The sequence below is a fragment of the Drosophila santomea genome, chromosome 3R (assembly GCF_016746245.2).
Source record: "Drosophila santomea strain STO CAGO 1482 chromosome 3R, Prin_Dsan_1.1, whole genome shotgun sequence".
In the NCBI taxonomy this organism is placed as follows: Eukaryota; Metazoa; Arthropoda; class Insecta; order Diptera; family Drosophilidae; genus Drosophila; species Drosophila santomea.
This window is the reverse complement of record NC_053019.2, coordinates 1,156,089-1,175,537: the sequence shown is the minus strand read 5'-3', so window position 1 is coordinate 1,175,537 and position 19,449 is coordinate 1,156,089. Positions and strand designations below refer to the sequence as shown.

Below are 19,449 nucleotides of genomic sequence, written 5' to 3'. Positions count from 1 at the left end.
ATGAGGGTATCATCCCTATCAAGTCGCCTCGATATGTAATCGAACACAATAACATTGTATTCGATTTGTACCGTTCATTTAATTATTTAATTCATATAATATTATATTTATAAACATGACGACGAGGTCTTGCGCGTACAAGGACTGCGAATATTATTATGTTGGCCACGACAACGCGTTGGCCAAGGGAAGAACCCTGTTTGCCTTTCCCAAGCAACCGCAAAGGGCGAGAATCTGGCACGAGAACGGTCAAGTGCATCCAAAGATTCCCCTAAGCCAGCTTTTTATGTGCTCCCTTCACTTTGACCGCAAGTTCATATCCTCCTCCAAGAACCGAACGCTTCTCGTGGGTGAGGCTGTACCGTATCCATATAAGGAAAACAGTCCCAAGACGGAGGAGGAGCCCCAACAAGTGGCTTCCACGTCGCATGAGAGCTACTACATAAATCTCAGCGACGATGAACTTAGCATCAACAACGTGGACACAACCTCAATTACCACAACTCTTAAGAAAGATCGTAAGTACTATAAATCCACTTAGGCTTCAATATAGTATGGGTTGGGTCATCACATTCGTATTGCAAATTAATGCTTATTTATTCAACTTTATTTTTAGTTGACATAGTCGCCGACATACCACCGGTCAAGCGCCCGAAGGAGTCGTCCATTGTCATTGCTCTTAGAGAAACTGCGAAAACGGAACCAAATCCGAATGCAGAACGATTACGATTAAGAGTAGAAGATCAAGACAATGTTGATACTTCTGAAGTTTCCGTATTTAACTTCAAGGGCCAAGAGTATGTACAAATGTCTATGGAGTATTATTTGCAGGAAAAACGGAAAATGGCTGAACTTTTACATGACTACAGAAATGTTTTAAAAACCATTAAGGCACACGTGTCACACCTGGACCTATGAATTTATTAATGTAATAGATTTTCTATCAATTTACTGAACATATTTTATGCAATAAGCACCTGACGAAGTGTTTTATTTATTTATTTAAACATACTTATAGAATAAAAAACTGATATGTATAAATTAAATTTATCCATTTATAAAAAGGTTCCTTGTTTGTGTTCCTCTTAGCAGTGACGTGATAAATGGTAAGAATCGCGTATACTAAACCTTGAAGCAATCTCTGCAAAAGTATCAAAATTATAATAAATAAACTCAGTATTCCAAATCGGAAACATTATTTTAGTTTTTACTTGAAATGTTTACTTTGAAGAGCGCATTAAAACGGTGTTTTCCTAGATACTTTAACAAACGTTTTAGCTTACGTATAACGTATATTATCTTTTGTGAATTAATGCATTCGGATCTTCAATTAATCGCAGAACTCCGGGGCTTCTTCAATATTACAGTGCACACCAACATCGTCGATCCGATCCTCGTCATGATCCTGCCGTTCCTTAGGTACGCCCATGAGAAGACGTTTACGCTGCAGAAGGGCTGCCCAGCTGAGACGGTTCTCACAAAGCGGACACTCTCCTCCAACTGGGATGTAATGACCTGGCGCGTCGCCCAGAAGGTAATTGGCCAGGCACATAATATGGCATGTAAGTCGACACATTGGATTTGTGCACCCCAGGCGTGATCTCTCCGGTTGCACGATTTGCAGCATACACAGGTGACACTCGGAAGTCCACGCCACAAGTGGAGGAGCTACTGCATCATAAGATCTCATACGTTGCGAGGCGCTTATGGAAACCTTTCCACTTACAATCTCCATGTGGTTAGGAAATGGCATGTTAAATGGTCTTTCATAATCTGCTTCTAGCCAGCGAACGGAGAGTGGTAATCTATTCCAAGGGCTAACACCCAGCATATAACCGAGGATTCTAAAGTTGTAGTCAAAAAACGTCTCCCTGGGCAACTTTCGTTTTAATTCCGGGAACATTTTTAGTCTGGTAGAAAGCGAGGGCTGTTGCCAAGCCCATTCAAACTGGAGTGCCACTGTATTATTCGGAAATCCGTGCACGATCATTATCATTAGCCACGGCCCTTTGCGGCTTGTTTTCCTCGCGCCGCCGAAGTCACAACCAAGATTGTGTTGGCGTATCCGCCGTTTCGGGTTCACGGTGAAGCCAACGTAGCACTTTCCCCGGTAACGAGGATCCAAGCTCTGACTGGCTAACAAATAAACGCCGTAAAAGTGGCCTTTCAGCGCGACGGTTTCCTCCTGCTCAGAAGCTGAATCCTGTGGGTCTGTGAATTCACCAACATATGGATTAATGCCACATTTATTTTGAGTCTGCAACCAAAAACCAACAACAAAAGGAGGCGACACTTTAACCGATCCAATTATATGATGTTTTTAAGATTAAAAATAAAAAAGGATAACTAAATTATTTTAGAACTTAAGTTTTGCTGAAAGAGGTATAAAATGAAGAATTTTATATATTTGCAACGCAGGGGTAAAACTTTTGCTATTTCTCATCCGGATTAGAAAATACTAAATGGAATGCAAGATTACTTGTTCCAGGTTCTTAGGCTATTTTATTGGTAAACTTTTAGTTGCCAGCGCTAGTTTAACTCTATTTTTATGTTGGCCCCCGATGCCAGGCCATTGATTTGAAGCTGCTGCTGGGGATTTCCCTGCTGTGCCTGGGCAGGCTGTAGTGCAGAAGACGTCTGTTGGCCATCCGTCGTGGAAGCTATCCCGTTCACGTTGGGTGTAGGTGCTGCTAATTCGCCCCCCGTCGATGCCTGCACGCCGTTCGCCTGCTGCTGCTGTTGTTGTTGCTGGGCGGCCGTTACGTTTTCGATAAGTTTGATGCGCTTGCGAGTGTAGTGCTGCCACTGTAGAATGGCCTGGTCATCTATGAACTTGCAGCACTGCGAGTTGACAATCTCCCGGCGGAAGTGCTCGTACTGCAGCAGATCGAGGAAGTAGAGGCACATTGGGTACATGAGGTATTTCGCATAGTCCGGCTCCTTCCAGTACTGCAGATACTTCAGGTAGTTGATGAACGACTGGTCTTTGAAAAATCCACGCTGTGCAAGGACTGCCAGAAGGGGTTGCAATTGTTTTAATCGAATGAATATGACGTACGTGTAGCTCAGATAAATATACAAGGATGGATTGGGGTTGACTATGAGTTTCCCGGCAAAATATAATATTTCTATTAATTCTCATTTTTTTCTATCGTTCCTACGGCAGCGAATTTTAATAGAAATTGTGTATTTTTCAAAAATACTATAGACTGTATACTAAACGATTTATGCTCAAAAACAGCGGTTTAATGTCCTTTAATTAGCTAGTACTGTTTTGAGTCTTGAAATGTCGGCTACATACATATATGATAACACCTTATTATATATTGTAGAAAAGCTGTTCTATACCAAATTAGAATGCTACGAGCCCTGACCACTATTATTTCGCACGGCTGGTGTTTTTACGCATATGCAATGTTTAGCACACAATATATGTGAAGATAATGCAGATAACACATACAAACATATATTTTTCTGAAAGATAATTTTATTCTCTATTTGATAGAAAAAAATTGTTTCTTGTTGTTTAGCGTACAACAACAACAGCGTTTATTTATGTACACTATTCTTATTATTGTTTACAAACACTTGACCACTATTATTTCGTACGCTGCGCTAGCTTCGCTCAAAAGTGCGAGAAGATCAAAACAAAAACAAATGGTGTAATATTATCACTAGCTAATCATCATATGTGCACAATAAAACAAAACAGAAGGTAAAACAGCTTAATTGCGTGAAATTATTTAAAGTTTAGCAACGATGGCACGTGGTAAACCCATTTGTGAAGAGATTCGAAATTTAATTATTAATTTTCACAAATCTGGGGAGTCATTTGGTAAAATTTGGTGAAACATTGCAATTAAATAAGTCGTCGGTATTTTCTATTGTAAACAAGAGAGAACGCTATAGTCGAGTCCCCCGACTATCTGATACCCGTTACTCAGCTAGTTGAAGTGCGAAGGAGAGTCTTAAACACTGACAGTTTTTGGCAATTTGTGGGCGTTAGAGTGGGCGTGGCAAAAAGTTTTTTGGGAAATCGATAGAAATTTAAAAGACCAATATAAAAATTAAAAAATATCAAAATATTTTTCAAAAGTGTGGGCGTGGCAGCTTTGGGCGGTTTGTGGGCGTTAGAGTGGGCGTGGCAAAAAGTTTTTTGGCAAATCGATAGAAATTTAGAAGACCAATACAAAAATTAGAAAATATTAAAACATTTTTCAAAAGTGTGGGCGTGGCAGTTTTGGGCGTTAGAGTGGGCGTGGCAAAATGAATCGACAAACTTGCGCTGCTTCTATGTCTTGGGAGTCTGTATGCTTAATCTCAACTTTCTAGCTTTTGTAGTTCCTGAGATCTCGACGTTCATACGGACAGACATACAGACGGACGGACGGACATGGCCAGATCGACTCGGCTATTGATCCTGATCAAGAATATATGTACTTTATATGGTCGGAAACGCTTCCTTCTGCATGTTACATACTTTTCAACGAATCTAGTATACCCTTTTACTCTACGAGTAACGGGTATAAATATAGGGGAAAAAATGGATCTATTGATTGTAAAATCGACAAAAGTCGAAAATAATAAATCGCGACAAAAGAGCATTGGCCGCAATAGTTAAGGCTGATCGGTGGCAATCTTTGCGAAATGCTGCAGCTGAATGGTCCGAAAAAATTGGGCGAAATGTGAACTTAAATGTGAATTTAAAAGAACTTAACTTTGGGTTCTATAAGGTTAGTATACTGATAAGTTACTTAGCGAACTTAATCCTAATAAGTAAATTACTTTTTAGGCAAAGCAAAAGCCATTGCTCACACTTTGTCAAAAGGAGAAGCGTTTGCAATGGACTAAGCTGAGAATATTTTGGACTCAAAGGCAATGGAATACCATCATATTTAGCGATGAATCTAAACTCGATGTGTGTGTGGGTTATTCGCTGAGAAGAGTTATTCGTACAAAGGCAGAAGCGTACCATAAAGATTGTTTTAAAAGGACAGTAAAGTTCCCTGCAAGCTTTATGGTGTGGGGATGCATGTCTGCCAAGGGGGTAGGAAAACTACATTTTGTTGATGGAATTGTTAACGCTGAAAAGAACATGCATATATTGGAAGAAAATTTGCTGCCATCACTACCAAAGCTGTCAGATGGTGGTGAATATACTTTTCAGCAAGATGGAGCGTCATCTCACACTAGAAGAAAACCCGAAGTTGGCTGGAGCAAACAAACAACAACAATTTTTTTTCTATCAAATAGAGAATAAAACAAGAGAGAACGCTATAGTCGAGTTCCCCGACTATCTGATACCCGTTACTCATCTAGTGTAAGTGCGAAGGACAGTTTTTGGCGGTTTGTGGGCGTTAGAGTGGGCGTGGCCAAAAGTTTTTTGGCAAATAGATAGAAATTTACAAGACTAATACAAAAATGAAAAAATATTAAAACATTTTTCAAAAATGTGGGCGTGGCAGTTTTGGGCGGTTTGTGGGCGTGGCAACCTGAATCGACAAACTTGCGCTGCGTCTATGTCCCTGGAGTCTGTATACTCAATCTCAACTTTCTAGCTTTTGTAGTTCCTGAGATCTCGACGTTCATACGGACAGACGGACAGACAGACGGACGGACAGACGGACATGGCCAGATCGACTCGGCTACTGATCCTGATCAAGAATATATATACTTTATATGGCCGGAAACGCTTCCTTCTGCCTGTTACATACTTTCAACGAATCAAGTATACCCTTTTACTCTACGAGTAACGGGTATAATTATCTTTCAGAAAAATATATGTTTGTATGTGTTATCTGTATTATCTACACATATATTGTGTGCTAAACATTGCATATGCGTAAAAGCACCAGCCGTGCGAATTAATAGTGGTCAGGGCTCGTATAATCAAAAATTCGATTTTAAAACGAAAAATGACATGCGGAAGATGTGTTCTTGCAGGTTCTGGATCGTATTTTTGCGGGAGATGGTTAATTAGTGATAGGCCGATAGAAGTAATGTTATTCTTACAGTTTAGATAGTTAGGGTTCGACAGGCACTGCACAAACTCCAGCTCGATCTGCCAGCGTCGCTTCTGCAGCTCCTCCGACTCGATAGCAGCTACAGAATAAATTGGGAGAGCATTAGATCCGGTGAAATCAGCACGCCTTTCTGTAGATCTCTGAGTATTCGGCATGCCAAGCGGTGTCAGTAGGTATTAGGTTACAAAGCGAAAATGGATGTGGATTGGTGTGTACTTACTCTTACCCTTTCCGTACATTTTGGCCATTTTGTACTGGACTTTGGTTTCGGAAAGGGTCACGTTGGGTCGGTACTTGCGTCTATTCAGTTTCGGTGTCGGGTTGGGTTCTTGGTTTCTTTCAGTGTGCTATGTGGATGTTTTTAGCTGTGTATACTGGTGCACCATCGAATTCGAAACGAAAGGTCGCGGTAAACAAAACACACAAGTAAAGAAATAATAATATGCGCTGCTAATGAAATAAAATGTATGGCGCGGCGTTGACTGCACAGGGAAAACGCAAGTTGTGGGTTAAAAGAAAAATCGGAACAACATTCGGCCAGTTTTCTGGGCGCAGGTGGTGGGTTGTCGCTCCCTTGTGTTTGGGATTTCTTATGGGAAGGCAGTTAAATTCAGTTTTTAATATTGTTTACAAACCGTAGGAGCTCATTTGGATTGTTGATGACCGGCGACAGCCCTACTTCTGCGACCGCCAGGGCTGCAAGCTCAACAGATGGCGAATTTTTTTTTTGTAAAAATACTGCTTTTCAGTATATTCTACTTGTGTGTGCTAAGGATATTCTTGGAAATGTTTCCGATGTTAAAAACAAGAGAGAACGCTAGTCGAGTTCCCCGACTATATGATACCCGTTACTCAGCTAGTGGAAGCGAGAAGGAGAGTCTTAAACGCAGTTTTTGGCGGTTTGTAGGCGTTATAGTGGGCGTGGCAGAAAGTTTTTTGGCAAATCGATAGAAATTTACAAGACCCATATAAAAATGACAAAATATCAAAACATTTTTCAAAAGTGTGGGCGTAGCAGCTTTGGACGGTTTGAGAGCGTTAGAGTGGGCGTGGCAAAAAGTTTTTTGGTAAATCGATAGAAAATTACAAGACTAATACAAAAATGAAAAAATTTCAAAACATTTTTCAAAAGTGTGGGCGTGGCAGTTTTGGGCGGTTTGTGGGCGTTAGAGTGGGCGTGGCAACATGAATCGACAAACTTGCGCTGCTTCTATGTCTCTGGAGTCTGTGTGCTTAATCTCAACTTTCTTTCCGTTCATACGGACGGATAGACGGACGGACACACGGACGGACAGACGGACGGACAGACGGACATGGCCAGATCGACTCGGCTATTGATCCTGATCAAGAATATATATACTTTATATGGTCGGAAACGCTTCCTTCTGCCTGTTACATACTTTTCAACGAATCTAGTATACCCTTTTACTCTACGAGTAACGGGTATAATTAGAATTCTTTAGAAGTAGCAACAAATAATTATTAGAACAAAATTAAAAAATGTACACCAGGACATGTTTTATCAAATCTAAGTTTATGTACTAACGTATTGCAAAGATTACTTTATAAAGCTTTAGAGCGAAGTACCTCCATCGATGGTCAAATAATAAAAGAGCTTTATATCGAGCTGATGGTAATATTTTTCTCTGAAAATAATTATATTCAGGCATGCCTTGGCAATTTAATTCGTTCGAATTTTTCGATTTTGATTTTAAATCGAAAATTGGGACTCCTGTGTTTGAATTCGATTTGTAAAACGGGCACTTTTGTCTGGCCGAAGTGAAACGAATAATTGTTGTGAATTGAAAGAGGCAGGTAAATATACCTATACAATACAAAAAAAATTATTATTTAGTTTAAAGGAGGGCCAAAAGTGTTGTTTTTAAATATGTGTTATTTAATTTAATTACTTAAGTGGTCAAAGAGCAGTAAAAAGTAATTGCAAACATCGGAATTAAAACTGTGAAAAAGGTGGCATCTCTAGATTTTGATTTTGACAAATAAAACAAAACAGCGGTTTGAGCAGCAATAAGCGATGAGAAATAAAAAATTTCGATAGCATCAATTTTCCGAAAACCAGAGCACCTAAAAACGAAATTCAAATATTTGGCCCAAACCGAATTTTAAAAAAGATTACTATTACCGGAGCATGCATGATTAATATTATATAAATTAAAATAACTTTAAAATTTATACCAATATTTTCTTATTATTAGGAATGCAGCTCTGTGGAAATTGGCTATTTTGGGAGTTTTGGCTATTTTAGCAAATTTAACTTGAATTATTTATTTTACTACCCCTAATCCAATGCGTAATCGATATTTTTACAACTTTACGACAAAGGCTGTGGAAAACAATCGCTCAATACATGATTTCCTTGTCAGCCTGAAAAGCATCGAGGAAAAACTGAACTTCGGTCTGAAAAACATATATAGAATCGGAACCAAACCACTGAAAAAACATAGTTAGTGGTGGCGGAGCTATTAACGAGTGAAACCAATTTCTGTTGAAGGACAGAACTTAAAAATTTTCCCGCATCTATTTCAAGGCCTTGGTACAAGCGAAACAGCGACGCAAAAGTCGTCAAAAATGTAAGTATTAACAAAATTCCTTTGTTTATGTAATTTAATTACATATGAAAAATACTACATGCAACTACGGCCGAGCTAATAATTATAGTTATATTGACGTGTTAAAAATTATCCACAAAAAATTAATGGTGGCGAAGAAACTATTATTAGATTACAGTGTGTTCAGCTTGAATACAACCCCAAAATGTATATTTAAAGATGGACACATACGTACACACATGCATATGTACATATCTATACAGCAAATCTGCCGTCCAAATAGAACCTAAGATGGTTTATTGATAGGCTGCTGTATTATTTTATTGTATCTAAGAATGTAAATCTCTATTGCGTCCGCTTTGGCTTTACGTAGTTTGCTTTACTAATTTGTTCCGCTAAACTCAGGATAAATCGCTGGTATTGGGTAATGATCTACCCAAAACAGTTCTTTTCTTTTATTTATACCCTCGTAGAGTAAAAGGTGTACTAGAGGTGTACCGTTGAAAGGTATGCAACAGGTAGAAGAAAGCGTTTCCGTATATACACAAGTGGGCTTAAGTATTTAGACAAGAAAAATATTCATTATATTTGTTTGTAACTTATTGTTTACTTACAGGAAAATTGTTTTATAATTTTAGTAAATAGGTAGACTATCGTAGTTAAATTAGGTAATATAAACATAGGGATAACTTCATTGTTGATTTAAGAAAAATTACTTTTCTATAAATTATCGGTGGTATAAGTATTTAGACAAATTATTTAAATTTCATAAATTGAAAAGAGAAAAATGTGAACTAAAAAATTATAACAAATTAATAAAAAATATATCCCCCTTTAGCGTCTATCACTTTTTGGAGACGTTTTGGTACAGACTGTACCAAGCTGTGAAGGCTACGCATCCCCAAAACATAACAGACCCTCCTGAATGACTTATTCTCGGACATACGGTTGCCACTTTTTTCCGATATTCTTTCGGCCAAAAAATATGTTGGTCAGCCTGCATCATTCTGGAACAATGTATTGTGGAGCAATGAAAGCTCTTTTGAGTTCCACTGCTCAAAAAAAAAAATTTATGTTCGATTACCGAAACAATATCGGAAAAAAGCCTTCACTGGATTGGGAGATTTAGTTCCCGTTGATGGAACCATGAATCAAACAAAATATTTGGATGTCCTAAATAATCATGCATTTCCCTCTGGTGATAAATTGATCGGGGAGTCCTTCATACTCCAGCAGGATAACGCCCCCTGTCATAAGGCCAAACTTATTACGCAGTTTCTGAGAGATGTTGGCGTAAACACATTGGATTGGCCACCTCAAAGTCCAGACCTCAACATAATAGAAAACCTCTGGTCATATATAAAGAAAATAAGATGTGCAAACTTATCTAGAAGTCGCGAAGAAACGATTTTAGAGATTCAAGCCTTATGGAAGGATATTTCAATAGATTATATCCACAGCTTGGTACAGTCTGTACCAAAACGTCTCCAAAAAGTGATAGACGCTAAAGGGGGATATATTTTTTATTAATTTGTTATCATTTTTTAGTTCTCATTTTTCTCTTTTCAATTTATGAAATTTAAATAAGTTGTCTAAATACTTATGCCACCGATAATTTATAGAAAAGTAATTTTTCTTAAATCAACAATGAAGTTATCCCTATGTTTATATTACCTAATTTAACTACGATAGTCTACCTATTTACTAAAATTATAAAACAATTTTCCTGTAAGTAAACAATAAGTTACAAACAAATATAATGAATATTTTTCTTGTCTAAATACTTATGCCCACTTGTGTATATATATATATATATATATATATATGTATGTGTATAAAGTATATACATATATCCTTGATCATGATCTTATAGTCGCGACACTCGACTAAGCCATCTCTCTAGTACTTCTTACACTTCTAACCATCAGTCGTTACATGCACGTAAAATGGATCAATGTTCTGAAATGCGAAAATTCAAAATATTCAGTGTTAAATTATCATAGCGTTGTTGGTGTTGTTATAGTTATATGACCACTGCTGTATTTTGGGGGTGGGATAGGGCCAACGTTGGGTATTTCCACAGACGCCTGCAAACTAATGTGAACAGCTGCAGATTTATTCAAGGATTTTAAACAATTCGGTAGCTTAGCGGTGCCAGCTGACACTACCTGTCCGTGGGCAACCATTTTGTCCTTGTGTACCTGAATGCCTACAAAACTCATTGCATTTTTCCTTACCATTACAGTTGCAAACCGTTTTTCGGAGCAGAAACACACCCACTCGACAGTCCAAGAGTCAAGCAGAAAACAGTATAAGCATACATCAATTTATAAAAGCAAGGCGGAGCAATCATGAACACTGGAATCTCCTTAAACGAGCGCTTCACTCAAATGCAGTCAAAGTTGCCCCCACAGGCACGCGGTCGCAGCCGCTCTAGGAGCAGGAGTCGCCGCATCGTGGGCAGCGGTGCTGGGAATCCAGGAGTCTCCGCGGCCAACTCGCGGCTGCTGCAGGAATTCAAGCGGCGTCACACCGTTCAGACGGCCCTCAAACTGAAGCGCGTACGTGTTTCCTAAAAACCGAATATTGCAATCAGACAGTGGAAACCGACCTGGTTCGTAGGACGGGTTTATGTCTGACAGCAGTGGCTTGGATTACCCGGAAGAGAGGAGTCGGGCTATGCTGTCGAGAAAAGTGCGCCTTCTGCGTGGTACCCAAAAACCCAACAGATTCTCAGACTCTCTCTATCCCTTGATCTTAAACTCCAAGACTGAAGCAGCGTACTGACACCAAAACTTCCACACAACCTTATGCCTCCTTACAGAGAAGCTTACGGGCCACCGGCGTCAGCGGACGCGGATCACGCGTCGTCGGCGTCAAGTCGCTGCGAATGGCGCCCAACGGGAAGCCCATACGGTCAAACAACGTGACCCGGGTAGCAACGTAAGCATCTCGCCTATAATCGTGCTCAACTATGAATCCACTGCAACATCTCTGTACTTCTTCGTTAATCGCTCAGGATGCGTGCCGATCTAGTGGCCAGCGGCAACGCCGCACGCAGTCGCCGCAGCGGCAGCAGCATTCGCACTATCCCCGCCACAAACGGAGGTGGAGGTGGACTTCGGCAGCGGCTAGGACAGCGCCGCCCTTCTGTGGGCGGTGCCGCCGAGCGCGTTGAGCGTCGTCAGCGACAGCAGCAGCAAGCCCCACGAAGAGGATCCCGGTCTCGATCCCGTTCGCGACGTCCGCAACCAGATCGCGTTGACAGAGCGTGTTCTCAAAGCCGTGGACGCAGCATTGGGCGTTCCCAGAGCCGCAATCGTGATCGCTCCGCCCAGGGCCGTGTTCCAGTGAAACAACGGCTTTCAGTCAAGCATCGCCTTGGAGTGCGAACTGGCCAGGGAAACAATCAAGCGAAGATCCCACGACAGCGCCGTACACCAAGCCAACTTCGAGGTGTAGCAGGCGGACGGGTTGAGAAGCGTCGAAGCTCTCAGATTTCCCAAATAAAGGGAGTTTCCTCTTCACTTTCCAGACGTCGGGGACGAAGGTATGTTTAGTGTGCTATTGTATGGCAAATTTGTGCCTTACAAGATGTTAAAATCTAACAGAGATTTCCTTATTGGTTCTAAGTAAATATAATTATTTTATTTTACATAAATAAAATGTATACATTAATACTAAAAAAATTATGATTTTTAGGATAGTCATTATATATTTTTTTTATTACAGATCTGCAGTTAGAAACACTGCTTCTAGCGGTGGGGCAGGTAACAATTCTGCTCCTGCTCGTCGCTCACGCTCGCGCAATCGTGCTGCCGTCGTCGCTGCTGCTGCCATCACCGCTTCTGCTCAGGGCCGGGCTAATCCTCGCCAGCGACGTGGACGCAGTGCAGGCGCTGCCAAGGGCAACATTAGAAATGGTAAAAACGACCAAAACTCAAAGGTCAAGGCGACAAATGGTGGAAAAAAGGGCCCGCAGCAACAGGCTCGCCGGGGACGCACTCGTAGTCGTAAGCCTACAGGTAAAAGCGAGACAAGTGGCCAGGGGACAAACCGGACTGGATCTGGATAGGCACTTGAAACTCAAAACATACATGTTTATGTCTCTACTTTCTTCTCCTGATTATAATACTGTATATCTTTAATAGGCAAATTACAGCGCCCCGAGGTGAAACGTGAGGATCTAGACATCGAACTGGATCAGTACATGTCCACCACAAAGTCAGAGATGGACTACTTGTTGAAGTAACCACAAGTAGATTGGACCACAAACTACTTAATAAAAACAATTGAAGAGAATAAAATTAAACTACCACCGGCTATAGGCAGATATGTTTCTCTTGTTGCACTAAATTACCGTATAGTTTTCAAATATTTTTAAGATTTAAACCGTGTTAAAGGCGTCCACAAATCGCGCTTAGGCATAGGGATGTTCTCGTGTATATATAGCAAGTTTTCAAAATATAAGTAAATATGGTCGAAATTTTGTATAGTTCATGAATGATATTGTTAATCGCATTACCGAAATACAAACTATTCATTGCTCAACTCAAATAATTACTTTTTTTTAATAGATGTAGTGACAAAGATGTATGCAGTGAATGGGACTTTGGTTTACCACTGCATACTGAAGTTCACGTAGTGACGAAACACCAGGGGGGTGCGAATGTAAAATACGCTGTGATGGTCCAGCGGGGAAAATTGATCGTTGGAAGGGATGTAAAAAAGACAATTTAAACGTGTATCTTAACGGAAATATCTTGAATATTAAGAAAACAGTACAACCATTGGAAACAGAAAGTTAATAAGCTGAGTTCAATTTGCTCGCAAATAGTTAGTAACAACAAACAATAATAGTTAACAACAATAAGGTAACATTTAGATCAATGAACCATAACAACGAAAGCTCCAAGCAAGCTTACACTGTAGTGCTGGGCACTAGTTCGAAGCTGGTGAATTAAAAGAATATATGAAATAATAATAATATAATATAAGCCCCATCATTTGCTAACTTGATCCTTAGCAAACCTCTAACGAACAACCTTAGTGGGCTTCTTGACTATAGTTGTGGGTTGACTGTCGCAACTCGATTGCCCCAAACATTATCATAATATTTTAAAAATTGCGTGCTGCGAAAACCGGAGAGAAATAAAACGAATCAAACATAAATATAGATTTTAGTTGGACAAAAAAAAGAATACAAATAAAAAAAGTTAAATGACTTGTTTTGCGCTTTTAGTATTTACCTTCATTCACTAGATTGCATACGCAAATTGAAAACTACCTTACTGCGTTTTTACTTGAAAACAATCTAAACACACAAGCGCTTGATACAATTATAACATTTTCAAATGGTTTTGTTTGTAATCTTAATCAAATTTAAATTACGCGTCAATGATGTACCAATTATAAATTATTTAAATAAATAATTTTACATAAAAAATTAAAAAACAAGAGAGAACGTTAAAGTCGAGTTCCCCGACTATCTGATACCCGTTACTCAGCGAAGGAGAGTCTTCAACACTGACAGTTTTAGGCGGTTTGTGGGCGTTATAGTGGGCGTGGCAACAAGTTTTTTGGCAAATCGATAGAAATCGATAGACCAATACAAAAATGAAAAAATTTGAGAACATTTTTCAAAAGTGTGAGCGTGGCAGCTTTTGGCGTTAGAGTGGGCGTGGCAAATGTTTTTTGGCAAATCGATTGAAATTTACAAGACTAATACAAAAATGAAAAAATATCAAAACATTTTTCAAAAGTGTGGGCGTGGCAGTTTTGGGCGGTTTGTGGGCGTTAGAGTTGGCGTGGCAACATGAATCGACAAACTTGCGCTGCGTCTATGTCTCTGGTGTCTGTATGACGAATCTCAACATTCTAGCTTCTTTAGTTCCTGAGATCTCAGCGTTCATACGGACGGACGGACAGACAGACAGACGGACGGACGGACGTACAGACGGACGGACAGACGGACATGGCCAGATCGACTCGGCTATTGATCCTAATCAAGAATATATATACTTTATATGGTCGGAAACGCTTCCTTCTGCCTGTTACATACTTTTCAACGAATCTAGTATACCCTTTTACTCTACGAGTAACGGGTATAAAAAGACTCCTTTCTTACTCTATTATTTTGTTTTGTTATTTATTCTCCTATGTTTCTTTTTGTGTGCATACGATGATGCCTGTTCAGGTTTTGAACAATCTTTGTCTCTGTCATTGCCCGGTGCCGCGCTGCCAAAATTGATCTTTTTAATGGTGATATTGCTTCTCTTGGGCAAGAATGACCTCTGCCAACTTGGGGAGGCCTCCAAGGGGTTGGCTGGAGCAAAAATGTTCCGTGTATAATTCTCATTTTGATACTTAAAAAGACCCTTTTCCACAGTGCGTCGAAGAAAGTGGCTGCAGCCTTGCTTACTACTTTCTTTCCACCTTTAGCACTCATTTTCTAGTGATCGCTGTTTATACCCGTTAATCGTAGAGTAAAAGGTATACTAGATGTATTCCAGGGACATAGATGCAGCGCAAGTTTGTTGACCCACGTTGCCAAGCCCATTCTAACGCCCACAAACCGCCGAAGACTGCCACGCCCACACTTTTGAAAAATATTTTGATATTTCTTCATTTATTTATTAGTCTTGTAATCTTCTAGATAAATTTGCAGCACAGAGAGAGATCTCAGTCGTGTACATCCTCGGTCTGCATACAAACGTTTTCGCGCTGGTTTGACCCTTTCGCTGTCAAATCAACTACAATAAACCAAGAATAATATTTGAACAATAAGTGTTACTAATTAAAGAGCCAATAAAAAAGCTCATTGGCTAAAGAAATTGCGAGTAAGTATATTTTACTTATAGTATTTTACATATAGTTTTTACTAAAAGACGTGTTCTTGTTTGATATTCATTTTCTTTAAAAACATTTTTTATTCATCCCATTGTGTTCTTCGATTTAAAAAAGTTTTTGTAGCAGTGTATTGTTTGTGCTGTTGATTGTATATTACTTACTACGTGGGACATTTTATGATTTGTTTTTTACCAAGGAGGCAGAGGGAAAGCTTTATGAATAATCTGTTTCGGTTTTCCAAAAAGTGATGGTAACAACACTTTTACATCAATACGAGACACTCGGGATTTCATTGGGGGTAGACCAGATCTATCGTCACAGCGAGAGTTACGAAAGAAGACTTGACAACCACCCCAACCACCTGGCCAACAACCTTCAGGACAACAGGCAATCCCTTAGACGTCTTGTGAGAACGCACCCACTTGTCCTCACCCAACATTAAGATATACATTTAACCTCTACACAAGTACATCTTAGGTACTCCCCAAAACATTTAAATTTTGTCCACTTAGACAAATTTTAAATTTATAAAAAAAAACAAGAGAGAACGCTATAGTCGAGTTCCCCGACTATCTGATACCCGTTACTCAGCTATTGGAAGTGCAAAGGAGAGTCTTCAATACTAACAGTTTTTGGCGGTTTGTGGGCGTTAGAGTGGGCGTGGCAAAAAGTTTTTTGGCAAATCGATAGAAATCGATAGAAATTTACAAGACTAATACAAAAATGAAAAAATATCGAAACATTTTTCAAAAGTGTGGGCGTGGCAGCTTTGGGCGGTTTGTGGGCGTTAGAGTGGGCGTGGCAAAAAGTTTATTGACAAATCGATAGAAATTTACAACACCAATACAAAAATGAAAAATATTAAAACATTTTTCAAAAGTGTGGGCGTGGCAGTTTTGGGCGGTTTGTGGGCGTGGCAACATGAATTGACAAACTAGCGCTGCGTCTATGTCTCTGGAGTCAGTATCCTTAATCTGAACTTTCTAGCTTTTGTAGTTCCTGAGATCTCGACGTTTATACGGACAGACAGAGGGACATGGCCAGATCGATTCGGCTATTGATCCTATTATTGAACAGACGCTTACTTACATATATACATATATTACGTATATATAATAAAAAGGCGAAGAGAGTGGATATGGTAACGAATACTCTTACTTACTTTTTGTTATTTTAATTTGCCCTAATAAAATCCTTTCTGTTTCTCCCTTAATGATATGGACGACTTCAAACTTTACTATTTTCTATACAGAATCTACAAAATTCCTTAAATTGATTGTGATTTAAAAGATAGGCCCTGTAGTTATGTAGGGAAAGCTGCTAATTACAGTAGACTCCGCTTGGTCTTTGCAGTTACGTCGGTATAAATTCGTATATTTTCTCCCAGCTATGTACATGATGGTGCTCCTCATGGCTCAGCACTAGTCGTCTGTGACCGTGCGGCAGCTGCCGCGGAACTCGCTCAACGGCGTCGCATTTGCCGTGGATGGTGTCATGAGTGGCACCCCCTGGAAGGATATGGCCAGCGGCAAGGCCGAAGGGGCGCACAGGCTGAGAGCGCCTCGTCCTTCTGTCACTGAGCGAAAACGCAACGGGCGGCCGGAACTGCAATTGGATGTCAATTACTACGTTATTGGCTGTGCTATATTAAGCAATTTCATGGTAATTAGATTTCAGTTAGAAGTCAGTGGCAGAAAACTACTCTCGTCATGGTAAATGTCCGCTTGTGAATACTTTTTAATTCGGACACAGATTGTTTTAAATAACTTTGGCATATAGCTAAGTTTGTTTTTAAGGTCTACGAAGTTGCTGCTTTACACGGTCTGGGAACATTTCCAAGTCTTTTAAATAGATAAAGTAATTTTACAACGTTTTCTATTTATTCGCGAATTAAAATTTTAAGTTTCGAACTTTTTATCTTATCCTCAGCCATTGTCCTGAAATATATTTTTAGAGCGTTAGATTTCTTATCGCTGCTCCTTTCTTGTCTAGACTTCTCTGGTAAAACAAATCACTACCACATTAATTTCCAGAAAAATGCATTGTGCCCATTTATCACTGATTCCTGAAGAGACGTCACGTGCCAAATTTCAAATGTGTCTTTTTTCGGTGGGAAATTTCATACTGCGGCAGGTTTTCTCTGATTTAACCCCACTGGATCCGCGTTGGGCTTCAATGACTTTCCGAAACTTGCGTGTTCTACTCACCGTTCGCAGTTGCACTTAAGCAGGCGGATAAAGGCCGCCCGGAACGTTCGATTGAATATGGTGTAGATGATTGGATTGATCGTCGAGGAGACATAACCAAGCCAAAGACAGGTATTCACTACGCGCTCCGGCACTTGGCACTCAGGGCAGACGGCAAATATAATGTTCAAGATAAAAAAAGGGGACCAGCACAGAACGAAGGTAAAGAACACCAATCCGAGCACCTTGGTGGCCTTCTGCTCCGTGGCAACGGCATTTGCCGACAAGCTGTTTCGTTTACTGCGATTGATTAAAAAACTGTAAGAAAAAAGAATATTGGTCGTATTAACAAAAAAAATTAAGCATGAGAGAACGTTATAGTCGAGTTCCCCGACTATCTGATACCCGTTACTCAGCTAGTGGAAGGGAGAAGGAGAGTCTTAAACACAGTTTTAGCCAATTTGTGGGCGTTAAGGTGGGCGTGGCAAAAAGTTTTTTGGCAAATCGATAGAAATTTAAAAGACCAATACAAAAATTAAAAAATATTAAAACATTTTTCAAAAGTGTGGGCGAGGCAGTTTTGGGCGGTTTGTGGGCGTTAGAGTGGGCGTGGCAACATGATTCGACAAACTTGCGCTGCTTCTATGTCTTGGGAGTCTGTATGCTTAATCTCAACTTTCTAGCTTTTGTAATTCCTGAGATCTCGACGTTCATACGGACAGACGGACGGGCAGACGGACGGACATGGCCAGACCGACTCGGCTATTGATCCTGATCAAGAATATATATACTTTATATGGTCGGAAACGCTTCCTTCTGCCTGTTACATACTTTTCAACGAATCTAGTAGATCTTGATCTAATAATTTTATTTTTTCCATTTTAATATTGTTTTTTTCCAATTTTTATCGATATGCAAGAGAAATAAACTTTCTTGTTCGCACTCCCACTACCTGAGTAACGACTAATAGTCGGGGAAACCGTCTTACACAAAAATGTCAAGAAAGCGAAGAGCTTATTCGTTCATTACTCTTGTCCTTTTCTTAGGTCGAGAAATTATACACGATACTCGTAGAGTAAAAGGGTATATTAGATTTGTTAAAAAGTATGTAGTTTAAGGAAGAGTTTCCGACCACATTTTAGAATTTATAATTCGATTTCAAGCTGCTCGCTTTATTAATAAATTCCATTTAGAATTGTAATTTACCGTTGGTATAGATATTGCAAAAGTCCAAGGATCTTTTAGCTTTGATGTGTTGACAGCATTATGGCAACGATCAGTGCCACCATGCACTATCCCCTTAAGAATTTTCCAATACAAATTTTCAGTAAGTCGCAACTACATAATTATGTTTTCAAGTGTTTTCCAATTACCTTGCCATTAGGTTCGGATAGCCGCCGTGCTTGCGCCACATGCATGTGGACTGGCAGTTCGAGGCGGGAGACGATGAGTGCCGCAGGATGCCGTCGCCAGAGAACTGAAAGCTAGTGCCTGTCGGCCTGTGCCTACTTTCTCCAGTTCCGCTACTCCCGTTGATGCCTTTACGACAACTAACCGTGCCCATGCTCCCGCTACTCGCCGATCGATGTAGCATCAAAGGCCGTTCCACTGGCTCTACGCCTCTCCCTCTGGTAGGAGTTCTACCCTCAACCTCTCCTGTAGTGTGGAAGCTGCGATGGCTGTCGCCCAATGTTAGGAATTTGTTCTTGCCGCCAGAACCCTCTGAACATCTGAACATCTGCTGGCTCTGCTGTGGCCTTAGGGTAAAGCGTCCACCCAACCTGGAAAACATGAATGTGTAAGCATCAAGGATGCACTCAG

The 19,449-nt window shown here is 40.1% G+C and overlaps 5 protein-coding genes across 19 annotated transcripts in view; 2 read left to right on the top strand and 3 right to left on the bottom strand.

The window, feature by feature from the left end:
* Positions 1-42: 42 nt before the first annotated feature.
* LOC120451135 lies at positions 43-1,046 on the top strand. The gene is made up of 2 exons (XM_039634548.2): positions 43-518; positions 617-1,046. Exons 1-2 carry the CDS (start codon positions 116-118, stop codon positions 916-918), a joined length of 705 nt encoding a protein of 234 aa, XP_039490482.1. The 5' UTR covers positions 43-115; the 3' UTR covers positions 919-1,046.
* On the bottom strand, positions 1,047-6,708 carry LOC120451134 (structure-specific endonuclease subunit SLX1 homolog). 2 transcript variants are annotated; one of them, XR_005616358.2, is made up of 3 exons: positions 6,659-6,708; positions 1,212-2,211; positions 1,047-1,141 (listed from the first exon to the last, which is right to left on the bottom strand). XR_005616358.2 is itself a non-coding variant. In XM_039634547.1 (2 exons), the coding sequence occupies exons 1-2, from the start codon at positions 6,669-6,671 to the stop codon at positions 1,331-1,333; spliced, it is 894 nt and encodes a 297-aa protein (XP_039490481.1). In that variant the 5' UTR covers positions 6,672-6,708; the 3' UTR covers positions 1,185-1,330. The 2 variants fall into 2 exon arrangements, 1 of the variants encoding a protein (XP_039490481.1); XM_039634547.1 differs by lacking the exon at positions 1,047-1,141 and having other exon boundaries at positions 1,185-2,211.
* LOC120451136 (mediator of RNA polymerase II transcription subunit 31) lies at positions 2,476-6,766 on the bottom strand. Of its 4 annotated transcripts, XM_039634550.1 has the most exons (4): positions 6,659-6,732; positions 6,244-6,397; positions 6,013-6,102; positions 2,476-3,011 (listed from the first exon to the last, which is right to left on the bottom strand). In XM_039634550.1, exons 2-4 carry the CDS (start codon positions 6,269-6,271, stop codon positions 2,530-2,532), a joined length of 600 nt encoding a protein of 199 aa, XP_039490484.1. In that variant the 5' UTR covers positions 6,272-6,397; positions 6,659-6,732; the 3' UTR covers positions 2,476-2,529. The 4 variants fall into 4 exon arrangements, with proteins under 4 accessions (XP_039490484.1, XP_039490486.1, XP_039490485.1 ...); XM_039634552.2 differs by lacking the exon at positions 6,244-6,397 and having other exon boundaries at positions 6,659-6,766; XM_039634551.2 differs by having other exon boundaries at positions 6,250-6,691.
* Positions 6,767-8,346: 1,580 nt separating this feature from the next.
* LOC120451133 (serine/arginine repetitive matrix protein 2) lies at positions 8,347-13,150 on the top strand. The gene is made up of 6 exons (XM_039634546.2): positions 8,347-8,614; positions 10,839-11,154; positions 11,418-11,536; positions 11,613-12,143; positions 12,326-12,618; positions 12,745-13,150. Exons 2-6 carry the CDS (start codon positions 10,945-10,947, stop codon positions 12,843-12,845), a joined length of 1,254 nt encoding a protein of 417 aa, XP_039490480.1. The 5' UTR covers positions 8,347-8,614; positions 10,839-10,944; the 3' UTR covers positions 12,846-13,150.
* A 3,505-nt stretch (positions 13,151-16,655) lies between these two features.
* LOC120451271 (5-hydroxytryptamine receptor 1A) overlaps positions 16,656-19,449 on the bottom strand; it is a 105,641-nt gene continuing 102,847 nt past the window's right edge. For 9 of the 11 annotated variants that reach the window (XM_039634808.2, XM_039634809.2, XM_039634810.1 and 6 more), the window contains 3 exons: positions 19,002-19,409; positions 17,650-17,946; positions 16,656-17,047 (listed from right to left, as the gene is read on the bottom strand). In XM_039634808.2, the coding sequence (XP_039490742.1) occupies positions 16,864-17,047; positions 17,650-17,946; positions 19,002-19,409 (889 nt within the window). In that variant the 3' untranslated portion in view covers positions 16,656-16,863. Of the gene's footprint in view, positions 17,048-17,645; positions 17,947-19,001; positions 19,410-19,449 lie in introns of those variants that run through there. The other 2 variants (XM_039634811.1, XM_039634817.2) reach the window with 2 other exon arrangements.